The 23,327-nt window shown below is 38.7% G+C and overlaps 2 protein-coding genes across 2 annotated transcripts; one reads left to right on the top strand and one right to left on the bottom strand.

Moving 5' to 3' along the window:
• Nucleotides 1-1,837: 1,837 nt before the first annotated feature.
• LOC108894134 (CUB and zona pellucida-like domain-containing protein 1) lies at nt 1,838-3,938 on the bottom strand. The gene is made up of 5 exons (XM_018692665.2): nt 3,711-3,938; nt 2,828-3,222; nt 2,620-2,716; nt 2,280-2,460; nt 1,838-2,076 (listed from the first exon to the last, which is right to left on the bottom strand). The coding sequence occupies exons 1-5, from the start codon at nt 3,921-3,923 to the stop codon at nt 1,907-1,909; spliced, it is 1,056 nt and encodes a 351-aa protein (XP_018548181.1). The 5' UTR covers nt 3,924-3,938; the 3' UTR covers nt 1,838-1,906.
• Nucleotides 1,959-23,120, top strand: LOC108894303 (uncharacterized). Its single transcript, XM_018692933.2, has 17 exons — nt 1,959-2,105; nt 7,642-7,734; nt 8,463-8,569; nt 14,139-14,352; nt 15,794-15,999; nt 16,172-16,309; nt 16,421-16,559; nt 16,648-17,365; nt 17,529-17,670; nt 17,788-17,931; nt 18,014-18,076; nt 20,553-20,611; nt 20,821-21,011; nt 21,100-21,500; nt 21,617-21,716; nt 22,187-22,391; nt 22,496-23,120. Exons 4-17 carry the CDS (start codon nt 14,230-14,232, stop codon nt 22,630-22,632), a joined length of 2,766 nt encoding a protein of 921 aa, XP_018548449.1. The 5' UTR covers nt 1,959-2,105; nt 7,642-7,734; nt 8,463-8,569; nt 14,139-14,229; the 3' UTR covers nt 22,633-23,120.
• Nucleotides 23,121-23,327: the final 207 nt, after the last annotated feature.

Below are 23,327 nucleotides of genomic sequence, written 5' to 3'. Positions count from 1 at the left end.
TAGACCATCCAACTAGTATTGTCAAAGATTGGCCCTGGATTTTTTTTTACCTTGATATTTGTCTTTATTCTTGTCAGTCTGCAGCATTGGTCTAGAGTGAAATCCAAATCCACAGTTCTACCTGTCTACTCATTGTCAGAAGAACAGGAGAAAATTCCAACAAATCAAAGTTCTTGAGAAAATGATTGGAAATACCAGGGACACAGGAGTACACAAGAACATTCTCTCACAAAACATAACATAATACTGTGGCAACTCAAGAGGGCAAGCACGAGAATATATATACACACAGGGTCTAATGAACTAATGAGACACAGGTGAGACAGAAAACAAGAAGGCAAATAAATAAATAATAAACAAATAATTTCCAAAATAGAAAGTGAACAAGACACAAACGCAAGGAGAAAGAATACCAAACTAAGACGAACTGAAAGCACAAAAGACACAACAGGAGGATAATTTCTATAATGAAACAGAAACAACAAAAGTCACAGGAAATAATAATTTTCAAATACAACCAAAACCAGAGTCACGAAGGAGGAGGCTTTTTCAGTTCTTCTGATCTTTGAGTTTGAACTTTAATCTCATGAAACTGACATCAAGGTTTGAGTGAATTTAACTCCCAATCAGTCAGCAGAACTGCAGAAACCTCTTTGATGAGAAGATAAATGCCTACAAAACCAAAGGGCAAGTCCAGTGGCATCACACATTTTCTGTGATATTCCTTTGATCAATATTTATTTAAAGACGTGCACTATAACATGCATATCTCCCAATTCTTCCCAGTCTCAAACTGTAGCCAATAATAAAGGCAAACATGGAAAAAATTGCAATGAAGGAAACACATTATGTTGGCCCAGATGCGTTTTGTTGAGCAGAAAGTCTGGAGTCTCTGGCAAACATTCTTGCACATGTCAGATTAGCTGACTGCCTCAGATATTATAGTAAATCATTTCCTCCTTGTGAAATGATTGGCATGAAGGGAAGCAGAACACATATATCATAATCCATCACTGATATTAAAGCATTCAGCTCTGACACAAGTATCCTGAGTGATGAGAAGTGGTGAGTGATGAATGAGTGATTTTTGTGGTTTGATCCAAAGGAAAACATCCTTATTATCAGACACGTAGCAACAATTGTTTCCATTATGAAGCTTCTTCAGATTGAATTTGGCAGCATCTTATGTTAACACAGCATGAATCCACATAATTTTACATGGACAGGATGCTGCAGGGTTCACAATAAAAATCGCTGGTTAGATTTTTGTGTCTGACTTGAATTTTAAGTTGTTCACATAATGTAAAATATGTGTCACAGCAATTTTCACCAGTTAAACATCTGTGCTAAAATGGTAACAAAAAATTGATTATGGACAACAAAATATTTATCTATCACAGATTAATTTTTGATTAACTGATCAAACCTAGACAAAAGTTGGGCTCTGAATGATTCAGACAAGACAAGAGCATACAAAGTCAAGTTTTATTCTTGATTTATTTGTGATTATGTTGTTATTTTCACAATACATATAAATGAAAAATTAATAATCATTAAAACAGGTAGAAGTATAGGCAGTTCAGGTTGTAATGACACTGTAGGCAGATAATGATGCACAATAAGTAAAAAACAAACTTTGTCAATAAATTAAATACTTGACAAATTTGGATCATACTTCATTGGCAAATTGATACTCAGCCTCATATCAAGTGACTAAAATGTTTTCCTCCACCTCTGCAAGTAATATTCATAACTGTTTAACAAGAAGTTTGTAGATATTCATATTCAGTTTTCAAAACCAAAGAGCCAAAGAGCTGAATAGAGACCATAGAGACACTTCATGCTCAAACCATCAATACCCTGAAAAAAAAAAACAAACAATGACTGTAGCTGAGAATCTCTTTCATCATCTGAGTGGACTAAAAAGGGATCTCTGTCTTCGGTCTGTTTCAGAGGTTGGCAGGGGTTGGTATTTAGCCTTGGACCTCTTTGTTCGGTAAATGACCACTCCACAGACCAGGAGGCAGCCAACAATGAAGACCAGGTTCATGCCCAGATTCAGGCTTGGGCCAGACACTGAAACAGAAGAAACAAAGAAACTTAAGGTACAATTGAATAATATTATGTATTTATATGTGAGGTCAGTTTAAATAGTTGGTAACTGTTTGGATTAATCTGAATTGAATCAACACCCCTCTGTCTCTGGACTGTTGGACACTGCATTACCTCTGCCTAGGTGTACCTTATGAACTGGTAACTGCATTTATATTCACACTCACCTTGGCTGTCAGACACTTTAGCCAGATGCAAAGGTCCCTGGGAAATGGAGTGCCTGCTAGTCTGAGCCACAGCTTCTCTTTTGCTGCGATGATTCCCTGAGTTGGATTGGATGCATCCCTGAGAGCACCTGGTTCCAGGAATGCCAGTCTCACACAGAATGACTGAACAGGTAATGTACACCTACAGACACATGAAGGTGAAGTTGTAAATAGTGGTTTGTACATTCTGTAATTTATTTATAATATTGAATTTACAGTGTCTATTATAATATGGACTGTGTGATTCATGTGACTATCTGATATAATATATAAATGTATTTGTGTTTTAAATAAACTTCACCTGCTCATGAGCACCGATGAATTCAAAAGCCTCCATTCCAAATCTGAACTGAGACTTGGAACTGGGATAAATCTGCACTGTCTTGTCCTTCACGCACCTGAGAAAATACAGTTACATGAGATTAACCAATTGTCACAGAAAAGTTGCATTTATAATATAAATGTGTGTGCAGGTACAACATGAAAGGCATGTCATTGTATACACCTACCCATTTTGGATGATGGTGTAGCTGATTCGAGAGTTGGGGTTGTCATAGGGAGTTGCCCTGCAAGACTCCACAAACAGCTCTGTGTTGGGGATGGAGGTGGTTGCTTTGATCTGCATGAATATCATTTGTTTGAGATACACTTCCACTGGGTAGGTGTTGGCATCAACTTGTTTCCTGAATCGCTGGCTCTCAAAGAATTCAAAGTCAAAGGTGAAGGCACCAAAGCCTTTCTCTGTGAAGGCATAGGGGTTTTTGTGCGTGAATCCCAGGGTAAGGTTGGTTCGCTTTGGATAGGCACACTGAAATGCGATCTCAACATCATGTTGCCTGGAAATGATTTGAGTTGTGTCAGCAGATGTGATCTCGTTCTTGAAAATGATGTTATCGTCATCCTCCTGAAAGTGTAAGAGAAATAAATGAAGTCACTTTGAAAGGGCACAATAGTTAGCAGTTAAATCAGACTTCTGTATACTACAAGTCAACAGGGAAATTGTGACATGTTCAGTGCAGACAGTCTAGTGCAGTTTGAAATACAGAGAGACAGATGGATCAGATTCCTCTATTTATAGTTAAGTAGTTTAACTAAAAAATACTGACAAGTTGAACAGGCTTTGGTGCTCTCAGCTTTGTTGCCACCAGATGACAAAAACAGTCACAAATATTTATGACTTCACTAGGTTTAGGATGTATAGATATCCAGGGGCTGACAGCTTCTCCAGCTAGTGCTGTGATTTTGTGTATTTGTGGTAGCTTGGTGACAGAGTGGGAATCATTGGACTTCTTTGAGCATTTCTGACATGCTGTTCATTACGGAAGATAACATAACACAGATGTTGCCAATGATCAGAGGTCTGGAACCGCCATATTGTTTTGTGTGCTGTACCTCTACAAGGGTCCCACAGGTGTTCAGTGACATGACAGCCACCAGGTGGGTTGTGTTGGAGAGCCTTGTCAGGTTGCAGGCAGGATCTGTGAAGTCATTCAGATGCAAGTTGTCCTCGTTGCGTCTGATGAGGTAGGACTTCTCCACTTCTACCTTTATTGTTGTTTCATTGCATGTCACAATGGCCTCTAAGTAATGTAAAATATGTAACATTTACTTGTTATTGTGATGAAATGGTCAGGGTAGATGTCAAAGATTTAAACTTACTATCAAGTAATAAACCACATAAGCTGAAAATCCTGCTTCTGCTGCTGAGTCAAATAGAAATTCTCTTTATTGATAACATAATGTTGGTGCAGCTGTGGTGGTGGTTGATAGTTGACGTTTACGCCTTCCCACTGAGAGTGGTCGCTTTGTTGTGTAGGATCCATCAGAGTAGGACAGTGTAATGTGGGTGTTGGGAAAGTCCTCCACCATCAGCTCAAATGGCTGAATTCCAGTTGTACTTGTGTATGTATACGTTAGGGAGCAAGAATTCTAATAGATGGAAAATAGAAAGATGCCTTTGTCAGTAAATACAAAAACAGCTTTAAAAGTAAGTGGGGTATCTGTTTGAAGAAATATCAGAGCAATGATGATTCTGATGCAATATTTTCAGTATCAGTGTGTAATGGTACAGTCAGTGAACAAGGCGGATATGAGCTCTGAACGTCGAGAAGAACAGACAGGTTAAATCCAGTAAAATGGAAGAGTATGTTGAATGATTGGCATCTGCTGCTAACAACCCACAGACATCAGAAATGTGACAAGGGCCCATCCTGCTTTGGTTGTTGGTCGTTTCGAAAAGGTTGGGATCATCTGGTTTAATATTTAACATTTAATTGTATTTTATGAATATATTACAGACTTTTTTTAATGAATAATCTCAAAAAATATCAAATAACTAACACTATCAAATAAATGTAGTGGAGTAAAAAGTAAATTTTTTCTAATGGAGTAGAAGTATAAATTGGCAGGAAATGTAAAGTAAAGAATCTTAAAACAGTGCTACTGCACAGTACTTGAGTAAATTTACTTATTTACTTTACACTCTGCTTCCTGAACAGGATGGACAGTACTGGACTTATCATCTATCAGCCAGCAAAACAAATCAGCAAAAAAACTGGATGCAGTGTTTTGATTATTGATCTAAGCATGTTCATTTATTGAGCATCATGTTTCTTTGTTCCACTGATGTGCTCACTTTTATGTACACAGTGTGTAAATCAAGGTCGATCCTGTCACACAAGTAGTGTCTCACCTAATCTCAAAGGGTCGATTGATGTTGAGTTTTCTTTTTGTCACCACCTCGTACTCACACCAGTTGAAACCATAGGAATTGCTGGCAGTTCGTGTGGTGGTAGTCTGGACCTGGGACCCACAGTTACCAGAGGAACAAGTGTAGCTATTCTGGTAGCAGTTGATCGAGGTTTGCTTGTTGCGAAGTTCCACCTGTAAGGACATCAGTCTAATTATGACTGATATTATGATATGATCTTATAAGTTTAGCACAACACTGGTGAAGAATCCACCTCCACTGGCTGATCTGGGGAATGGATTCTCTCTCCTAAACACGTGTGGTTCTGAAATAAACCCTTCTTTTAAATTTACCCTCACAGTTAGTATGAATCATATTCATGTTCATATTCAGACATGTAGATGTAAACAGATATATTCTGCTTTTTCACAATGTTCTTTGTCAAAATTAACACACAATTTGTTGAACCTTCAAGCCAGCAAAGGAAGGAAGTTATCATCTTACCACATAAGACCCGTCTGAATTTGTTCCTTTTGGGTTGAAGGTCACTGAGCCTCCATAGTATCTGTAGTAAGAATAGTGCCATGCAGATGCAGCTGAGGCCATAAGTAGCAGATTCAGCAGCAGCAGTGTTAGAGATGCCATCTTGCCAAGTGCTCCATCCTCAACACGAGCAGTGCATCTTATATATTCTGCTGAGAGGAAATGTTATCTCATTTACTGATAGTATAAAGCATGAAGCACAACTAGTTTTACTGCGTTGTATTGTTAGAGATGGCTACATGGTCATTCCATGTCCAATCAGATAAGGTTGTTGTCCTAATCTAATGCAGAGGCCTATGAAATATGTCAAGTCTTATGTTTTTATGTTTTTTCAGCCTTTGATGTTATTTCACTTTTAATACTTTCTCTTATCTGGATCTTTAAGTATTATTCCCAGCTTCACCAAGCCATCTTAACGTTTGTTTATTTAGTGAACAAAGTACCAGTGTCCTTCCATGTTACCTTCATAGATAAATACACAGTTAAAGGCATTGTTTTATATGGAAGCCTATTTCCACCACACTGTCTTTTTCTAAATCTAGGGCCTTACAGAAAATCAGCAGGCAGCAATTCAAACTTTTAATGAGAACAGGTTTGTTGTCCATCCTGCAAAGTTTGGTGAAGCTAGGAATAATACTTCTCAAGATATTAATGCCCAAACATTATCCAAGGAATGGATAATGGAAGGCTTTCGATTAAACCTTTCCTTGTATAACTATGACCTGGATGAATGAGAATATTCACAGAATTGCCCAAACATTGCTTCCCAGGTTTTATCATCAAACACCTTAAAGTGTAAAACCAAAAAACTATAAAAACATTGGAACTGAACAAAAATATTTTATAAGCATTAGTTCTGGAACCCAAACCATGAACAAAATCTGAGATGGTGCTGCAACAACTTTCTTGGTTTCTGTCTGATTTGACACTGAGTGACCCTAAAATTAATTAACATAAGTAATGTAATGATGTACAGTGGCATCAAGAAGTATTCAGACCCCTTTGCGTTTTGCACACTTTATTGTGTTGTAGATTTAATCATAAATTGATCAATTTTTCAGTTTACACTACATCCTGTTTTTGTTTTTTTTTTTAATTATCATGTGTCTGGAACTTGATTAGACCTGTCAAGTTGAATTAAAACACCTGTGTATGGAATGTTGCATAGTTCATACTGCATCAAGACAAAAACCAAACCATGAAGTCCAGGGAACTCTCTGTGGTAAAACTGTGGCGAGATGTAATCAGGGTAAGGGCATGAATCCATTTCTAAGGCTCATAGTGGTCTCAATAACTGTCAAATAGAAAAAGTCCTTTATACTTTCAAAAGCTGCCATTCTTTTATATGCCAGTGATTTGTTTAACAGTCAGAACAATGTTTCTTTGTCTGACAGTGATATTCTTGCTGTTTGGCATACTTTCAGCTCGCACTGCAATTATCTGACAAGGCTTGGCAGACTGTAGTAAACACTGTGGTAATTAAATCAGACGGCACAAATCGTTGCCAGTGGTGAGCAGGTTTCCAAGTTTCATCCATGACCTCAAGACATGATTTTTAAATTTCTCTTCAGTCATACAAAATAAATAAATAAAAATCAGGTCTCAACAAAAATAATTTCCAGAATGAGCTATCCAACAATTTTCTGAAAATGGGTCCATAATTAAAATTCACCAAATCGTACCTTACCACATTTTACCATCTGTGACAAATATAACAGAATCAAATTCTTTTTTTTTTTTTGGTCTCACCTCATATGCAAAATTCCAGTCTATCTGATGTATTTAACCATTCATCAGCTGCACATTGTCTGCAATTAATTAATTGTGCCACTCCCTGGAAGTGCTTTCTTGTTTTGGTGATTCTAAGTTAATGCTTGCTTGCACTTATGTGTATAACTCAAATACAGTAGAAAATAAAGTCTTCAAGTCGTTTTGTTCCGCCCTTCTTTCATCAACCCATCCTGTCATGTTTGTCTCTGTTTTCTCAACCCACCCTCATCCCTCCCTCTGCCTGTCCCTATTCACATCCATTCTTCCTCCCTTCTCTCCTTCCATCCCCTCTCATTCATACCTCTCCCATCTTTTCTCAAGGTGCTGTCAGACCAGAGCTGCGTCACCTTCAGTAGAGCACGAGCTGTTTCCCACACCTGAATGTTTCATGTGACATGCAGGAATGTCACAAAGGTGATAATGTACTGATAATCTCCATCTTATCTGAGGTTGAATCTGAAAGAGGCCAACAACATCAAGACTGTCACAGCAGCATCACAGGTTTAAATCAGCAGCGGGTATCATCAGTAAACAGCTTGTTTAGCAGATTTTCCCACCGTAGTCTCGGAGAACATTTATCACTGGTGTGCACTGATGGAGCATGCAGGTCTACAGTAGTAATCTAGTCATGGGTTCATTTTTTACTCATCATCAATCAAAATGTTTTTTTAAAACCTTTTTGTCATTGCATCATCTGTCAACTGAGGTGGTGAAACTTGCCACTCCTGGCATGAATCAAGGTGGATCTTGGCATCAGTTTGGTCTGGTGGAAAATACCATACACTATTTAAAAAAACCCACCATAATATATTCTGATTTTCTGTATGTGACATTTAATTGTAATCTACTTAAATAACTGTACAAAATAGATTTGTTTATTGATTTTATTTAACCACATAAGAGTCTGGAAACTTTTCTTAAAAGGGGAACATAGACAACAATTAGTGAAGGAGTTATTTACTGTAGAATTTACATTAGTCTTGAATTCAACCAGAGATGTCAAATTCCTCAATTTAAATTTCTTTTTCAGACTATTTCAAGTGGCTGGGGCAGAAACATGAAGGTCTGAAACATGAGCTATGACTTAAGTTTTCCTAGACACTGAAAATGATGGTCCTATTTTTTCCTTCTTTCTGCCACAGTTCCTGCACTCTGTCATATACCTACATCAGCTACAACAACAACAACAACAACAGCTCAGCCCACAACACTGACCCTGAGGCCCACCATCCATCAGCTGCTCCATTAAGTAAGGTTCCTCTGCAGTTTTCTGTTTATGGTTTGAGTGTTTTGATTTCTTGTCGACACTACTGATAATGTATTATAAATTTCTGTGTTATGTGTTCTATCTATTAAAAATTCACATGGATGAGGAAGGAAGAACTGCTGTGCCATTGAAAAATACTGAATGGAGCATGCAGCATATAAATACATTAAATACAAAAAAACTTCAAAACCTGGCAGCCTTTACCTGGCAACCATCATAAACATATATATATATATATATATATATATTATATATATATATATATATACATATAACATATATACACACACATATATACATGTATTATATATATAATATAATAATACATGTTCCACATTCACAAGATGAAACGGATACAAATCTTGTGTCTTTTTCAGGAAAAACATATTTCATTATAACCACCAGAAGAAATCCACAATTAGTCCTAATTTCCTTGTTGGAGTTTTTTCTGTCAGATATGCAGGAATAATTTTCCATGTATATCAACTGTGTATTCCTGCTTTTCCTTTTCATCAACCCTATCGTCAGCAAACAGATAAGAAAATATCGATTATCAGATGAGTATGGGCTCCTTTAGCTTGTCTTACAATCTGTGTGTTAAATATTCAGGTGAACTGAACCATGACCTGACCTTACACTTCTTATATCCAGATAATCTCATGTATTCAGGTTTCATGTCGCTTTCATTTCATGTGAATAGACACTTGATCGCTGATAAGCTTATTAGAATCAGCGGTATGTTTGTATTTACTTCCTTGTAGATTTAGGTTGATAAGCCTTAGACTGACTGGAAGTGGATGCATGTTAAGCACAGCTTTGTTACCTGAAACCTTCCATTTATAGGTTGAAGACTTCCTGGAATGCAAATCCCTAGAATTAATCCATTAAAAAAAACAGTGTAGACATTTTACAACCCGAGTCTGTGGACTGAAGCTCAAAATATTGATTGATTTTGTCTCAGTCTGAATAGACCCAGTTTGTTTTGTCTTTGCCCTAGTTTTCGTGGATTAAAGAAGAACCCTGACTTATGGATGGAATGCTACTCTCAAGGTGGAGTAATGAATCAACACATTTGACCCCAGTTTGTATAGATGGGTGCCGAATCCTCAATAACAAAGAAAAGAAATTAAAAGTAGGACTGTGCTCCACCTGCTGTTTACTCATGCATTGCACGGATGTTTCTGGCAGCCACCAAGAAGAAACTTACAACAGAGAACAAAACATTTATTACAAAAATCATATTAGAAAAGACAGGACAGTGTGAGGTCTTCTTTAGAGCCATGTGGTTTTTTAAAAAAACATGTCCTGGTTCCTGCTCTCAGGATATCAGTGCAATGTCAGTAAATGCAAAGAAATAAAATCTGAGCAGATAAAAAAAAATATTGATACAAAGTGTGAAGGCATAAATAAATTATACAATTAATCCAAATAAAAAGGTATATACAATGTACTTATTGTGCAGAAATGTAGTATTTGTGTGAAAAAGCACAGTACAGACTGTATATACTAAATAAAATAAACATGGTAGTTATGTACAGTGGAAGAGACAGATGAGAATAAGAGTACTGACTTTTCTTTAAAGCTAAAAAGAGACGTATTATCACACCAGATCTGTTTAAACAAATAGTCACTAACACACTTGAGCCATATGGTCATGCACTATTTATTCTTAAGGCTGCTGTTGAGATTCTGCAGGGAGCACAATAAAACCCTCAAAACAAGAAACAGAAACCAACTGTATCAATGAGATATGTGCAGACAAACAAAACAGATGATACCATCTCATGACAGAAAAGGAGGGTTGTTGTGGTGACAGGAGAGATCAACATTAGTTTTAGTAACAGCAGTGTGGGGGAGGTAGGGTTAAGTTGCACAACCAGTTGCTGCCAAGAAATGCTACATCAAAACTCTCCTGACCCTTTGACCTGAGTAAAGTTAAGTCGCCGGTCAAGCTGGTCAAACCTCCAAGTTCTGTAGCTGAGCATTTAAAGCCTCATTTACATGACAGACAGTTTTTTTTTTAAAAACTATTTTTTTTTTCCTTTGCGTTTGAAAAAAGTTCTTTGATTTTACATGCAGTAGTATGCATGCCAGGCCAGAAACTTGATGTAACTTGATGAGTCTGCAGCACAAACACAGCCAGTGGAGTACGGCAGTGTCATCACAGTTTTCACAATCTGTGTATTACCAGTTTATGGTAAAGGTCTTATCACGTACAGCGCAACAGGAATATACAATACAAAATTATAACAATTATAACAAAAACAACAAAACAACAAAATTAATTGACGTACAAATTAATCACATGGAAACAAAGCCCCTAGTAATGATAATAATAATAGTGATACCCATAGGTGTAAGAGTGTCATCAGTAGTAACAGCAGCAATGACAGCAGCACCAATTAGTAATAATACCAATTATTCTATTTTAGCTTATGTAATTTAGCTCTTGTCCCTTTTTATATTTTAAGACCTTTGCATCTTATGCAGTTGTTGCTGAAAGGTGAATGTCCACAGTGCTGCTGCTTTAATTTCAAACACAGAAAAACACAAACAAAATGCATAGTAGATCCGCCTTTAGTGCACAGTATCAGTGAACTGTAGAGTAATGCAGACAGGCTGGTTGTTACAGCAGTAGGAGGGCATGTTATTGTTGAATGAATACTGTTTGACCAATGTAGTTTTTACCATTGCAAGAATGTCACCTCACCTGCTAGCTGAGTGCTTTGTGCTTCGTGGTGCATAAGGCCTTTTATTCACTAAAGTTCTTCAAGTTTAAAACTGCAATGATCTGTGTTTTAATTGATTACTTTGCTACTTGTTGAATAAACTGAAAGCATTCACTCTACTCAGTTGCACTGGCAGGAACAGAAGTTTCATAGCAAAGCCGAAGGATTCTTCTTTCACGGGCTTGGTGACCGCGACAGGCGGCGGGTCATCGTTTAAAAATGTCAAAATTTCAGGTCCAAATTTTTCACCTCAAAGTCACTCAGGAGCATGTTTTATGCCATTTAGAGCAGGAGTGGGACATGTTTTTGGTGGATTCTTTGAAAAAGTTGACACTACAGTTTCTGATGTCGGCCACCGGTTTTGGTGACTGTGACAGTCATCGTTTGCATCATTTACAGGAGCAGAGAAAAGCTGAGGTCTGAATTAATTAAAAGTTAGCTCTGCTTCATTGTAGGTAAAACATATGATTTAACGAGTGTGTGGATGTTTTGATGGTAAATGAAATAATAGCCTGAAAAGTAATGGGCTTTATTATTCATTATGAAACTAAAAGTATTCTTTAGCATTCCTCTCATACACTCACACACTTGTCTGACAGGCATCGCCCAACCATTGTTCAACTAATCAAGTCAGCAGAACACGTCTGCTCGATGACTGACTAAATCTACATTTAAAAAGATGATCACTGACAAATTTAGAGATGACACAAAGATGGCACACAGCCCCTAAGATTTAAACACCCTGGAAACAGTTTTGGGCAACAAAATGTCTTTTTATTCTGGACTGAAATGGAGAGAAAAAGTCTTAGTATGGATGTACTCTCAAAGTCCACAGAACTCCAAATAAATAATATAAATAAAATGATAATAATATAATCCCTCATGTGGTGTTTTGATGGTATGGAAACATCTGCATTTGTTAATGTTCATAGTGGCCTTAATGTTTGTTAAGCTTAGTAGTAATCAAAACTGAAACTCTTCAGCTTTTACATGTACAAACTGCACTTAGTGTAGATTGACAGTGAGAAGGGTGTGTCTGTGTGACAACAGGACTATTCATCTCAGAGTGATTACAATTAATTAGATAGTGTATACCTGTCATCATACAATCATACTGAGATGATTAATCCTGCTGTCACACATCTTTCAACTCACACCAGCAAAAATGACTGCTACCAGCATCCAAACTGAGCAAACTCCATCCACAGCAAGGAAATGCTGAGCTCACATACAGACGTTATTCTGTATGTTGTTCTGTATGTAAGCTATTGAATTGTTTTAAGTATTCCATTTTTTTTGTGGCCTTAGTGTCATTTATTGTCTTTATGTTTTGCTAAATCATGTATTCATTTGAATTCATTTGTCTTCAGTTGAGTTGAGAGGAGGTCCACTGTATATGCTGTTATTTAGTTTTAACCCTTTCATGCATGTGTCCACATATGTGGATGGAGAATTTCATTACGCCATTTTAGGTTAGTTTATCATGAGTTGTTGAGTTCTCTAAACCACTTGTGGATATATGTCCCTTATTAAAGCCCATAGTTAAGACTTCTTGTTACGCAACATCTACAACATCTAGGGGCCGTAGTAATCATGGAATCTATCAAGTAGATATCATAGAAGAGCAAAAAAGTCTGCGGTAGGATGAGGTTGGAGTGGATGGTTAAACCCAGGGACTTTCACACAAGGGACTTGAGTTTGATTCCCATTTGAACATGATAGGTATTGTTTTAAGTAGTTTCAGCCAAAACCACAATCTTTTCCTAAACCTAACCTGGTGCTTTTTATGCCTAAACCTAACCAACTAGAGATCATTCCATAATCATGACAGCAAAGCTCCTGTATGAGACCGTTTTACAATGTTAACTGCGTGTCTATTATTCCTACTATGATGATGAGGCTCTGGAATGCCTCCTAAGGCTAGCATGCTATTGTGGGTCATATCTGAAGGGCAGGAACAAAATTAAATTTAATTATCTTATGTTATAATTTAACAGACAATTAACAACAATATACATAATTCTTTAAATTCCACCTTCAACAGAAACAAACTGTAGACTACTCTGCTTTCCAAACAGGGACTGTATTGGTTAGAGTAGTTGAGAAAAAATGGAAATGGATGTCAATTTTAGCACAGTTTTCAATAACATAAGGATCTGGATCCTTTCTCTTGTAATTCATGCATGAAAGGGATTGTTGTATGTGTGCGCAAATAATAACAAATATGGTGCCTGGTCATATGTAAGTAATGCTGCTGAGAGAAAAAAAAGAAACAGAAAGGAAAATATCTCTGCTTTGTTGCACAATGTCATTGTACTGTGGAAAGAGGTATGGAAAGGCTTGTTGCTATAATAGGAGGAAGGTGTGTTATTAATATTAATATAATATTAATTCTGAATTATTAATTTAATTTCACTGATGTGGTAGTTAAAATATGGTAGTAAAATGTTATGCTGACATGAGTTTTATTTGAAGAATAAAAAGCTGACAATACATTGCATTGCATTCAAATTCACCCACAAGAATTTATTTACATATATCTCAATGCAATCATGTCAATTTAAATTTGTCTTTAAAATTATTAGAGTTAAAACTGTGCACAACATACTGTGCAATGAAAAATAATGTCATATGCAATGCTTAGGCTTCAATTCCCTTGCTTCATTTGTGAATGTTTTCTCTGAACTGAAAAAAAAAAAGTTTTCCAAAAACAAAGTTTGTTTTAAAGCAAGGCATGTTTGTTCATTGGAACCAGTTTTGCAGCCAGGCCTATTGTTCTCAAACATAGTGCACATGCCATTAAACTTGGCACGATTGTCCAGCTTCTCCAGCAGGCAGAGAGGTGTATATAAAGATGCTGCAGGTGGATGTGAGCAGAAGAGAACCTGGAGACAGAGGTGAGTTCTGGACATCATGGCTTCGACACTGGTGATCCTGCTTCAGCTGCTCCTGGTTTCACTGGTGTCTGCATCACATAACTATGGGGGAAGTGTGACCCATAGCTACAAAGGAAGAACCCCTGATGGATCATTTAGGGTGAGAGATATGATGATGATCATTAGAAATATCATAGATAATGTGTGAATGTGTTTTCCCTGGTGACAGAAATGTGTTGTATTTTCATCATGTCCTGTCTTATCACTTCATTATTATTATTATTATTGCAGTTGTTTTAGTTTTGTATGGGCTTTATTATTCTGATATTCTGAATTTTACGTTATTTCAGTTTCAGTTTCTACTCTTTTCAGTCTGTTTTAAGTTTTTGTCTTGTTATCTTGTTAAGCATCTGAAATGGCTACAGAAAGTTAATCAAGTATTGTTAGCAGTCAGAATCTAAAAAAAAGTGAGAAAAGTCAAGTTTATATTTCATTAGTGCCTGAAGTTATTTTGCATATATATACAGCAGATGCCTATCCAACCTCAGTATGAGTTTTAAGTGCAATATGTACAAAACCAGTATATCTAGATTTCTTTATGTCTGGCTTTAGGAATTCAAACTGTAAAAGATGTGAAATAGTTTTTTTTAATTATTATTCTGTTCATGTAAAAAAGAAGAATGCTGTGGAGTTTCCAAGTGGTGTAAAGGGATCTGACACCAGACAACAAAACATATTTTTGGAAAGATTATCTATTTTGCAAATAAATAAATACAAGAAAATAAACTTGATAAGTTGGGGTTAGGGTATCTGACATTCTAGAAGAAACTGGATGGTAACTTGATTGTTTATGGAACTGGATGACCTTTTGACTGTAATCAAGGTTGCATTGCTTTTTCACTTCTGTCTCTCTCTCTCTCTTCCGTCTTATTTTACCTTCATTATAATTATTTTCTTATCATGGTTTTCATTCTCCTTTTCATGACCTTATTCATCTCAAAATCCAAGGAGTAACTTCATTGACATATTGCAGTATATTTAATTTTATGATTAAAAAAAAAAACTATTTATATTATATTATTTTGGACATAAAGTCTTTTCACACTTTTTTAATGTGATTAATTTGCATGTAAGTTTATATTTTCAAATTTGTTTTGTGAATACTTTCACACAGAACATATAACAGAATATTATGCAGCAATTTTTTTTTTTTTTCATTAGGAGGTCAATTTTTCTGAGCTTTGACACTAGGAGTAAAGGCATCACAATCACACAGACTGTTAGAGGCTGCTCTAGGTCAGTCTAGGATCCCAATAGTTGGTCCTCTGCCTCCTCAGATGCAATACTTGCATCCTCAGCAGGACCTCAAACTGTCCCATCAACTGTCCAAAAATATGTCCACACCTGGCTGTGGTGGAGCTTCAGCTCCTTTATATACGGGGCAAGTATTTTGCACTCTTGCATTCACATTGCTCTCTATGTGAAAAGATACCAAAACAGATCTTATTAAAATAGATAGCAGTACTGAATGATTGAATGAAAATTTCAGTAGAGCAACCATCTTTAGCTACTTTGTTGCTTAATTTGATCTTTTTCCACAGGTGGACATTCGGGAAAGGTCAACCTTTGATGGGTGTCAGTACTCTCACCGCTGGTACTGTTACACAGGCAACTGTGGCTATACCACCAGTACTCAGAGGGGTGTACTTGACAGGAGCACCAGTGCACCACAATACAACAGGGAATGGTGTGAAACTGAAACAGTCACTACAGCTATTGTCCAGAGTGACAAACCTTTTCAAAGGAGGTAGACTTTTTTTTTTCTTTAATCTTTTAGATATTGTTGCTGCTGTTTAGCATTTAGTTTGTTTTATCATCTTAATTCAGTTTCACACATCTGTATCAGCTGTGGTGCTGCTTATCATGAACAGAGGTTGTTAGGTGCAGTATTTCAATAGAGTTGTTTCCACACATCTCAGGGCATACAGCTGTTGTTGGATCCCAACACGCAACGGGGTTAGTGATTGGAATCTACTGACTTTTGTGGATTTGGGAACGAGATCTGACACCAGACAACCAAACAGATCACCAGACATTGCCATTCTACCTTTCCTCCGGTAAGTATCCTGCAGTTACCATGAAACTGTTCACCTCTGTACAGACATAAATGCTCTAAACTCTGCTGATTTGACCTCTGTCACCAACCCATGTCAATGTTTCTATTGAAGAGTTCCTCAGAACTGCCCACGGACATACAGGCTGATGTCCTTTGATCCTGATGGTGACCAGGTTCGATGCCGGTATGGAAATATGAGAGGCACAGAGTGCAGCACATGCAACCAGCCCTCAGGCTTCCAATTAGATCAGGTTAGTTGAAAAATAAGTTTCCTAATACACTGCATATGTACAGATTGATACGTCACCTCTCTTAATTACTGAATATTCCCACTGATAGGGCTCTTGCACATTACACTACCACTACGCCAGTGCCAACTACGGTGTTTTTGGATTTGAGATGGTGGTGGAGGACTTCCCACAAGGCCATATCACTCTGGCCTACACAGATGGATCCAGATCCCACAGGGCTCCACTGACTGGAAGGAGGAGAAAGAGACAAATCTCCACCACAGCCCCTTGGTGGTGGTGGTCTACAACCACAGCTGCACCCACTACAACTGCACCTGCAACGACATCCCCTTGGTGGTGGTGGTCTACAACCACAGCTGCACCCACAACTACAACTGCACCTGCAACCACAACCTCTTGGTGGTGGTGGTGGTCTACAACCACAGCTGCACCCACTACAACTGCACCTGCAACGACATCCCCTTGGTGGTGGTGGTCTACAACCACAGCTGCACCCACAACTACAACTGCACCTGCAACCACAACCTCTTGGTGGTGGTGGTGGTCTACAACCACAGCTGCACCCACTACAACTGCACCTGCAACGACATCCCCTTGGTGGTGGTGGTCTACAACCACAGCTGCACCCACTACAACTGCACCTGCAACGACATTCCCTTGGTGGTGGTGGTCTACAACCACAGCTGCACCCACAACTACAACTGCACCTACAACCACATCCACCCCACAATACACTACCACCACAAGACAGCTGTCTGCCACCACTGCTCCTCTCAGTAAACTACCTTTACAGTTCTCTTTACTCGGTAAGTATTTACACCTTTAACTATATTTTTCACATAACAGGATGTGGCCAGGGTACAAGAGCTTTAAAGTTTTGATCCATAGAGAGTGGTGTGGTGGCAGTTTACTCATAGCTATAGGATACTTACTGCACTTTGTATTTAAATACTTTTTTTTTTACTTCAGTGGACCCACCTGCTCCCTCATGCCAGGAAGGACTGTACTTGCCGAAATTCGTGAGCCCAACACCTCCCAATGGAGCACGCATCGCAGCAGAGGCCAACAAAGAAGTGGAGATCAGAGTCAAAGCACAAGCTGCATATGCAGTGTAAGTGAGAACCAGCATGATCAGTGAAGCCTTGTGGTGACAAAACATTGTCATTGTTTCAACAAGTAAGAAAAAAATCAATAATAACAAATATCTGGTTTCTTTGTTTTCACACAGAATATATGACATGATCATCAGTGGGCCACTGAATGTCAGCAAGCATAGGAACACGCATAATGAGTTTGTCATCAGGTGGACACCTGTCTCAGATGACGTGGGAGATCATTTCCCAATCTGCTTTGCTGTTGAAGCAGCGACAGGGTGAGCCTTTGGTTAATTTCTTTTATGAGAAAATCAGTTTGTGTGTGAGAAAACATAATTAAACCTTTTATGTATTTTGCAGGTCTGCTGTAACCAGTCGTCAAACCACACAGCATTACCACTACCATGCCACCCCGAGTTCACAGTAAGTGGTATTTCAAGAAGATCAAGATTAAGAATTCTTTATTGTCATTATGCTTACACATAACAAAATTGTGTTGGTAGCTTTCGGGTTTGAAGAAGGCACAGTACTTTAAAATGCACAAACAGAAACACAAAAACCAACTGTAAACACACTATACTCATGTGCAAAAGAATAATAAAATATAACAAAATAAGATAAAAATGATATGTACAATATAAAATAATATGTGCAATGGAGGAATGTAAAAAAGTGCAGTACAGTGCACGTTCTAGTCTTTCTTGATGGCCTGATGTGTGAGTGTGTATGAGCCTGCGGGGGTCCGGTGGTCTGTGTGTGTGTGTCTGCAGGGGGAGACAGCTCTGGGGAAGAAACTGTCTTTCAGTCTGGTGGTGCGTGTTTTTATCTTAATGTACCGTTTCCCAGAAGGAAGCGGTACAAACAGTCCATTGCCCGGGTGGGTGGGATCTGCAGCAATACACCTGGCCTTCATCTTGACCTAGTCAGTGTATATTGATGCCAGATCTGGGTGTGGACATCCTACAATCCCTTGTGCTGTTCTCACCACCCGGGCTAGGTCCTTCCTGTCCTTTGCCATGCAGCTGCCGTACCACACTGTTGCACTGAGGCAGAGGATGCTCTCTACTCTGGCTCTACAGAAGTTAGCGAGCAGCCGAGAGGAGAGTCCAGCCCATTTCAACTTCCTGAGGAAGAAGAGCCTTTGTTGGGCTTTCTTCACCGGGTGGGATGTGTTCAGAGACCAGTTCAGATCAGATGTGATGTGGATACCCAGGAACTTGATGTTATCCACAAGCTCCACCACCTCCCTGAGTATGAGGAGAGGAGCGTGTTCTGTCTTCCTGGACCTCCTGTAATCCACAATGACCTCCTTGGTCTTGCTGGTGTTCAGGGATGAGGTTGTTGGCTGAGCACCATTGTGTCAGGCACTGGATCTCCTCTCTATAGTGGGTCTCACCATTGTCCGATATGAGACCCACCACAGTGGTGTCATCCGCCAGACAGTCATATGTGAACAGCGTGAATAGGGCTGGGCTGAGCACACAGCCCTGTGGCAAACCTGTGTTCAGGATCAATGTGGACGATGTACAGTCCCCTATTGTGACCACCTGAGGCCTGTTAGTGAGAAAGTCCCTGATCCAGGAACATAGCAATGTGGACAGTCCCAGGTTATGGAGCCTCAGTACCAGCTTGCCCAGGATTACAATATTAAATGCTGAACTGAAGTTGACAGTTTGGTGTTTTGGTGTTTTGCAAAAAGCGCCTCTGAGCAACAAGATAGAGTGCACTGCTCATGTTGTAGCTGAGCCAGAGAGATGAAAAGAAACAAATGTGTAACAAAAGTTAGATTTAAAGGCAGAGTAAGGCATCATGGAGAAAAATAATATGTTAATATTCAAACTAACTCAGCAGCAAAACACTCCCCTCCATTCAGTACTCCTTCAGAAGCTCTGCCCCACAAACTCATGGATGCACATCACCATGTAAACCGACACCAACAACTGGCCGAGTAGAAAAAGGGCAGAATCAAGCAGATCTGCTTTTTCAAGCAAAACATACATAATGTAAAACATCATCAAAGGAACGACATGCACACAAACACAGCATCCACATCCATAAAAGCTAGCAAAAGTGGTTTATATTGTTTTACAGAACTACAGTGACCAGCCTGTAGATTTGTAGCTTAGCTAACAAGAAAGGTAACTTCATCTGGTATAGCATTTCAAATTATATATCAGTCTCTCTGTGCTCACAAACTTTTGTCTTCAGGTCTATAAAAGTGCTTGCAAATGTTGTGTGAACAAATAGCACAATACAGAGCAAACAACAATGGAGCACCTAGGGTGTGTGTAACATTAGCTCCAGCCAAGCTAAGCAAAGCAGGCGAGACCGTTTCTCAGAACTAGCACAGTTTGAGTAGTTCAGTTTCTAGCTGGACAAGGTCTGTGTTGATGGTTGCCCACTCTTTTCCTGTGCCCGGATTTGCCCTTTCTACTGCTGGTTGTGGTTGGATGGGCTCTGGGTTCATGATTGTTAGTGGGCCTATGCCTGGTTGAGCATCATTTTTAAGCTTTTGTGTCTTAAAAAAGGCAGTAATTAATAAGTGGCTAAATGAGACTAAAGAGGTTGTTGATGTCATTAAAGTTCATACAAAAACCGATCTACTAACAGTACCCTCCCACTTTCTGTGCATGAGCACCAATGTCATGATTGGCTGGAATGGATCGCACCGATCCACTTAATTATATCCCAATTCTAGAGCCAGAACTGTGTAGAAACACTAGATTTTTTTCCAGCACGCACAGAGAGGGAACAGCTAGTGGACTATGAGGATATATTCCCTGAATCTGAATAAAAGGGCATTAGATTGTAATTGGTAACCTTATCTTTCTGGCTATGGTTGGCTTCATTTACATTTTCAAAATATATCTCAAAATCTGTGTTCACCAATGCCTTTCAGATCTGGCATCTATCAGTCTGAGATGAGGTGTGTTTTGGTGGATGTCAAGATGGAGCAAGGTGAGTCACAGGGCTACTGACAACATTTGGTAGTGTAATTATAACTGTAATGGTGTCAAACTTTCACCAAATACATTACCTGCTAAATGTCTCAAGTGCCAAATATTGGCCATATGGCCATATTCATGTGAAAATATTGCATTTTCAGTCATAATGTGTATTTATTTTTCCTTTATGGTTTAAAAAAATATATGTCTTTCTCATTCCAGTAAAAGCCCATGTGATCTGCAGTGAGTCCACAATGAGGGTAGAGGTTGAGAAATCTTCATTCTCTGGACTCCATGAGGATCATCTGCGGCTCAGTGATCCCAGCAACACTGCCTGCAGCCTCCAGAGACACTCTAACAGCACTCACATCATCGCTGTCGTCCCCCTCAACGCTTGTGGTACTCAGATCGAGGTAACGTCATTTATTTCATTACACACTGGGTTGCTTTCTGTTTTCGTTCGCTGCTTGAAGACTAAATTTATAACCTTTAACTCTCCAGGAAGACGATGAAAACCTAATTTTCAAGAATGAAATCACCACGTTTGACAACAACAGAGATCTGATCACCAGGAAGCACCTGCTGGAAGTGCAGTTCTACTGCAAGTACCCCAAACGGGGAAATGTGTCACTGAGCTTCACAGCACACAGGAAGAATGTCACAGTGTGGGAAAGAGGCTTCGGCACATTCACCTATGGGTTTGAGTTCTACCCTGATGGCCAGTACCAAACGGTGATTGATCCAAATTCCTACCCTCTGGAGTATGACTTAGGGAGCAGGATCTACATGCAGATAGAGGCCACCTCTTCAGTCAACAACACTGAGCTGTTTGTGGAGTCCTGCAGAGCTGCACCATATGACAACCCCAACTACCGCCCAACGTACTCCATCATTGAAAATGGGTATGAAAACACCCTCTAGTGGCAACAAATGGAAATTACAAAGTATTTGTAAAGCTGCTGGAAAATATGCAGGTGCAGAGGAAATGTTCTTATGTTTTTTCTCTTGCTTTAACTAGATGTAAAGTGGACCCAACTGTTGAAATCCATTCTCCCTCCCACGAGAATCAATTCAAGTTCAGCATAGAGGCCTTCAAGTTCATCGGACTGCACGATCAGGTAATAAATATGCTTATTTGCTTTCTTTTCTTTCCTCTGAATTAGATGAGCTGATCAGTTCTACTCTCATGTCTTTATAGTAAACAAAGAGGTACAACCAGTAGCCAGTTAGCTTAGCATAAAGACCGGTAACAGGGGAAACAACCTGCCTCGCTCTGTATGAAAGGAACAGAATCTCCCTTGGTGCACCCCTGAAGCTCATCTCTTAACATGTTACATCTCAAAACAACAATAAAATGAAGTTTTATGTGGTGATGGTTTCTTGGCCAGACCCTGTAACTTCCTGGACTTCCTATTTTCCCCAGTTTCCAGTCTGAGCCAAGCTAACTAGCTAATGGTTGTAGCTTTGTGTTTAAGAGACAGATATGAGAGTGGAGGTGTTTGGCAAGAAACCGAAGCACCACTTGACATAGTAACTGAAGATTAAGTGGAGGTTTGTCTCTGTATGTGGCATTTCCTGATGCATTTAGGTGTACATCAGCTGTTCAGTCCTGATGTGTGAGGCAGGAAACTCCCAGACCAGGTGCTCGAAGGGATGCATCAACTCCACGAGGACAAACGGTCACCTCAGCCATCACCGCCGAAAGAGAGAGGCTGTCATCCAGAGTGCAAATCACTTTGTTTCCCAGGGTCCCCTGCGCTTGAGGAGATCGGCAGAGGGCACCGGAGTCACAGGTATGAAAACAGGAATTGTTTTATTCATTTATTTTTTAATAGTGTATTTGCCTTGTTTGAGTCCCAGTTAGAGTGAATTCAAATTGTGTTTCTCTTTCCTCCAGTGACCAACCTGAACCTGAACCTGGTGTTCATTGCTGGATGTCTTCTTGCAGCTGTTGGCATGATCTGTGGAGTGGCCATGTACAGAGCCAAAATATCAAAGGTCAAATACCAACCTTTGCCTGCATTTGAAAGTTAAGACAGCAGTGTGAGCAGAAATCCAGTTTTTCATAATAAATAATAATTCTGAATACACATAACCCTTTCATTTGATTATTTTTGGATGTTCATGAATCTCTTATTTAGGTGATGATTTATCTCTTTGTGTGCACATTTAAATGAATCAATTCTTCATTAACATCCTTTGAAATGTCTGCAGCTGTATCTGTGTAAGCTGAAAGAGTAAATGCTGGAGTTAGGGGAAATCTGTCTGTGCAACTAAAAACATAGAAAAAAGATTTGACATTAAACACTGAGAGGATGATCAACTAGTAATGCAGCTTCTGGGTGATTGTTCAGTTGCTGTGTCCCATATAGCTTTATATTGACTTCTATTATCATGCATTACAGTGTGATTTAAAACAAGTATCCTGATTGATATGTGTAGTCCTAATCAGTCATCATCACATGAAAATGGTTTCAGATATATGGAATTAATGGATCAATAAAACATTATAGTTGTATATATATTGTTGCTTTTGTCCTAAATATTTTTTCCTCTCTTACACACACAGACATACACAACATTTCTCCTGTTTCTCATAATCAATTACATATGTTCTTTTGTTCATTAGTGTTCCCAAGTACTAAAGTTATTATTAAATTTACTGAACATCACATTTCAGAGAAACAGTTTGTGTACCAGAACCTGTTTTTGTCAGTAAACATATATAC

The sequence above is a fragment of the Lates calcarifer genome, linkage group LG2 (genome assembly GCF_001640805.2).
Source record: "Lates calcarifer isolate ASB-BC8 linkage group LG2, TLL_Latcal_v3, whole genome shotgun sequence".
NCBI classification, from domain to species: domain Eukaryota; kingdom Metazoa; phylum Chordata; class Actinopteri; family Centropomidae; genus Lates; species Lates calcarifer.
The sequence above is the reverse complement of the archived record's forward strand: the minus strand, read 5'-3'. Positions and strand labels throughout refer to the sequence as shown.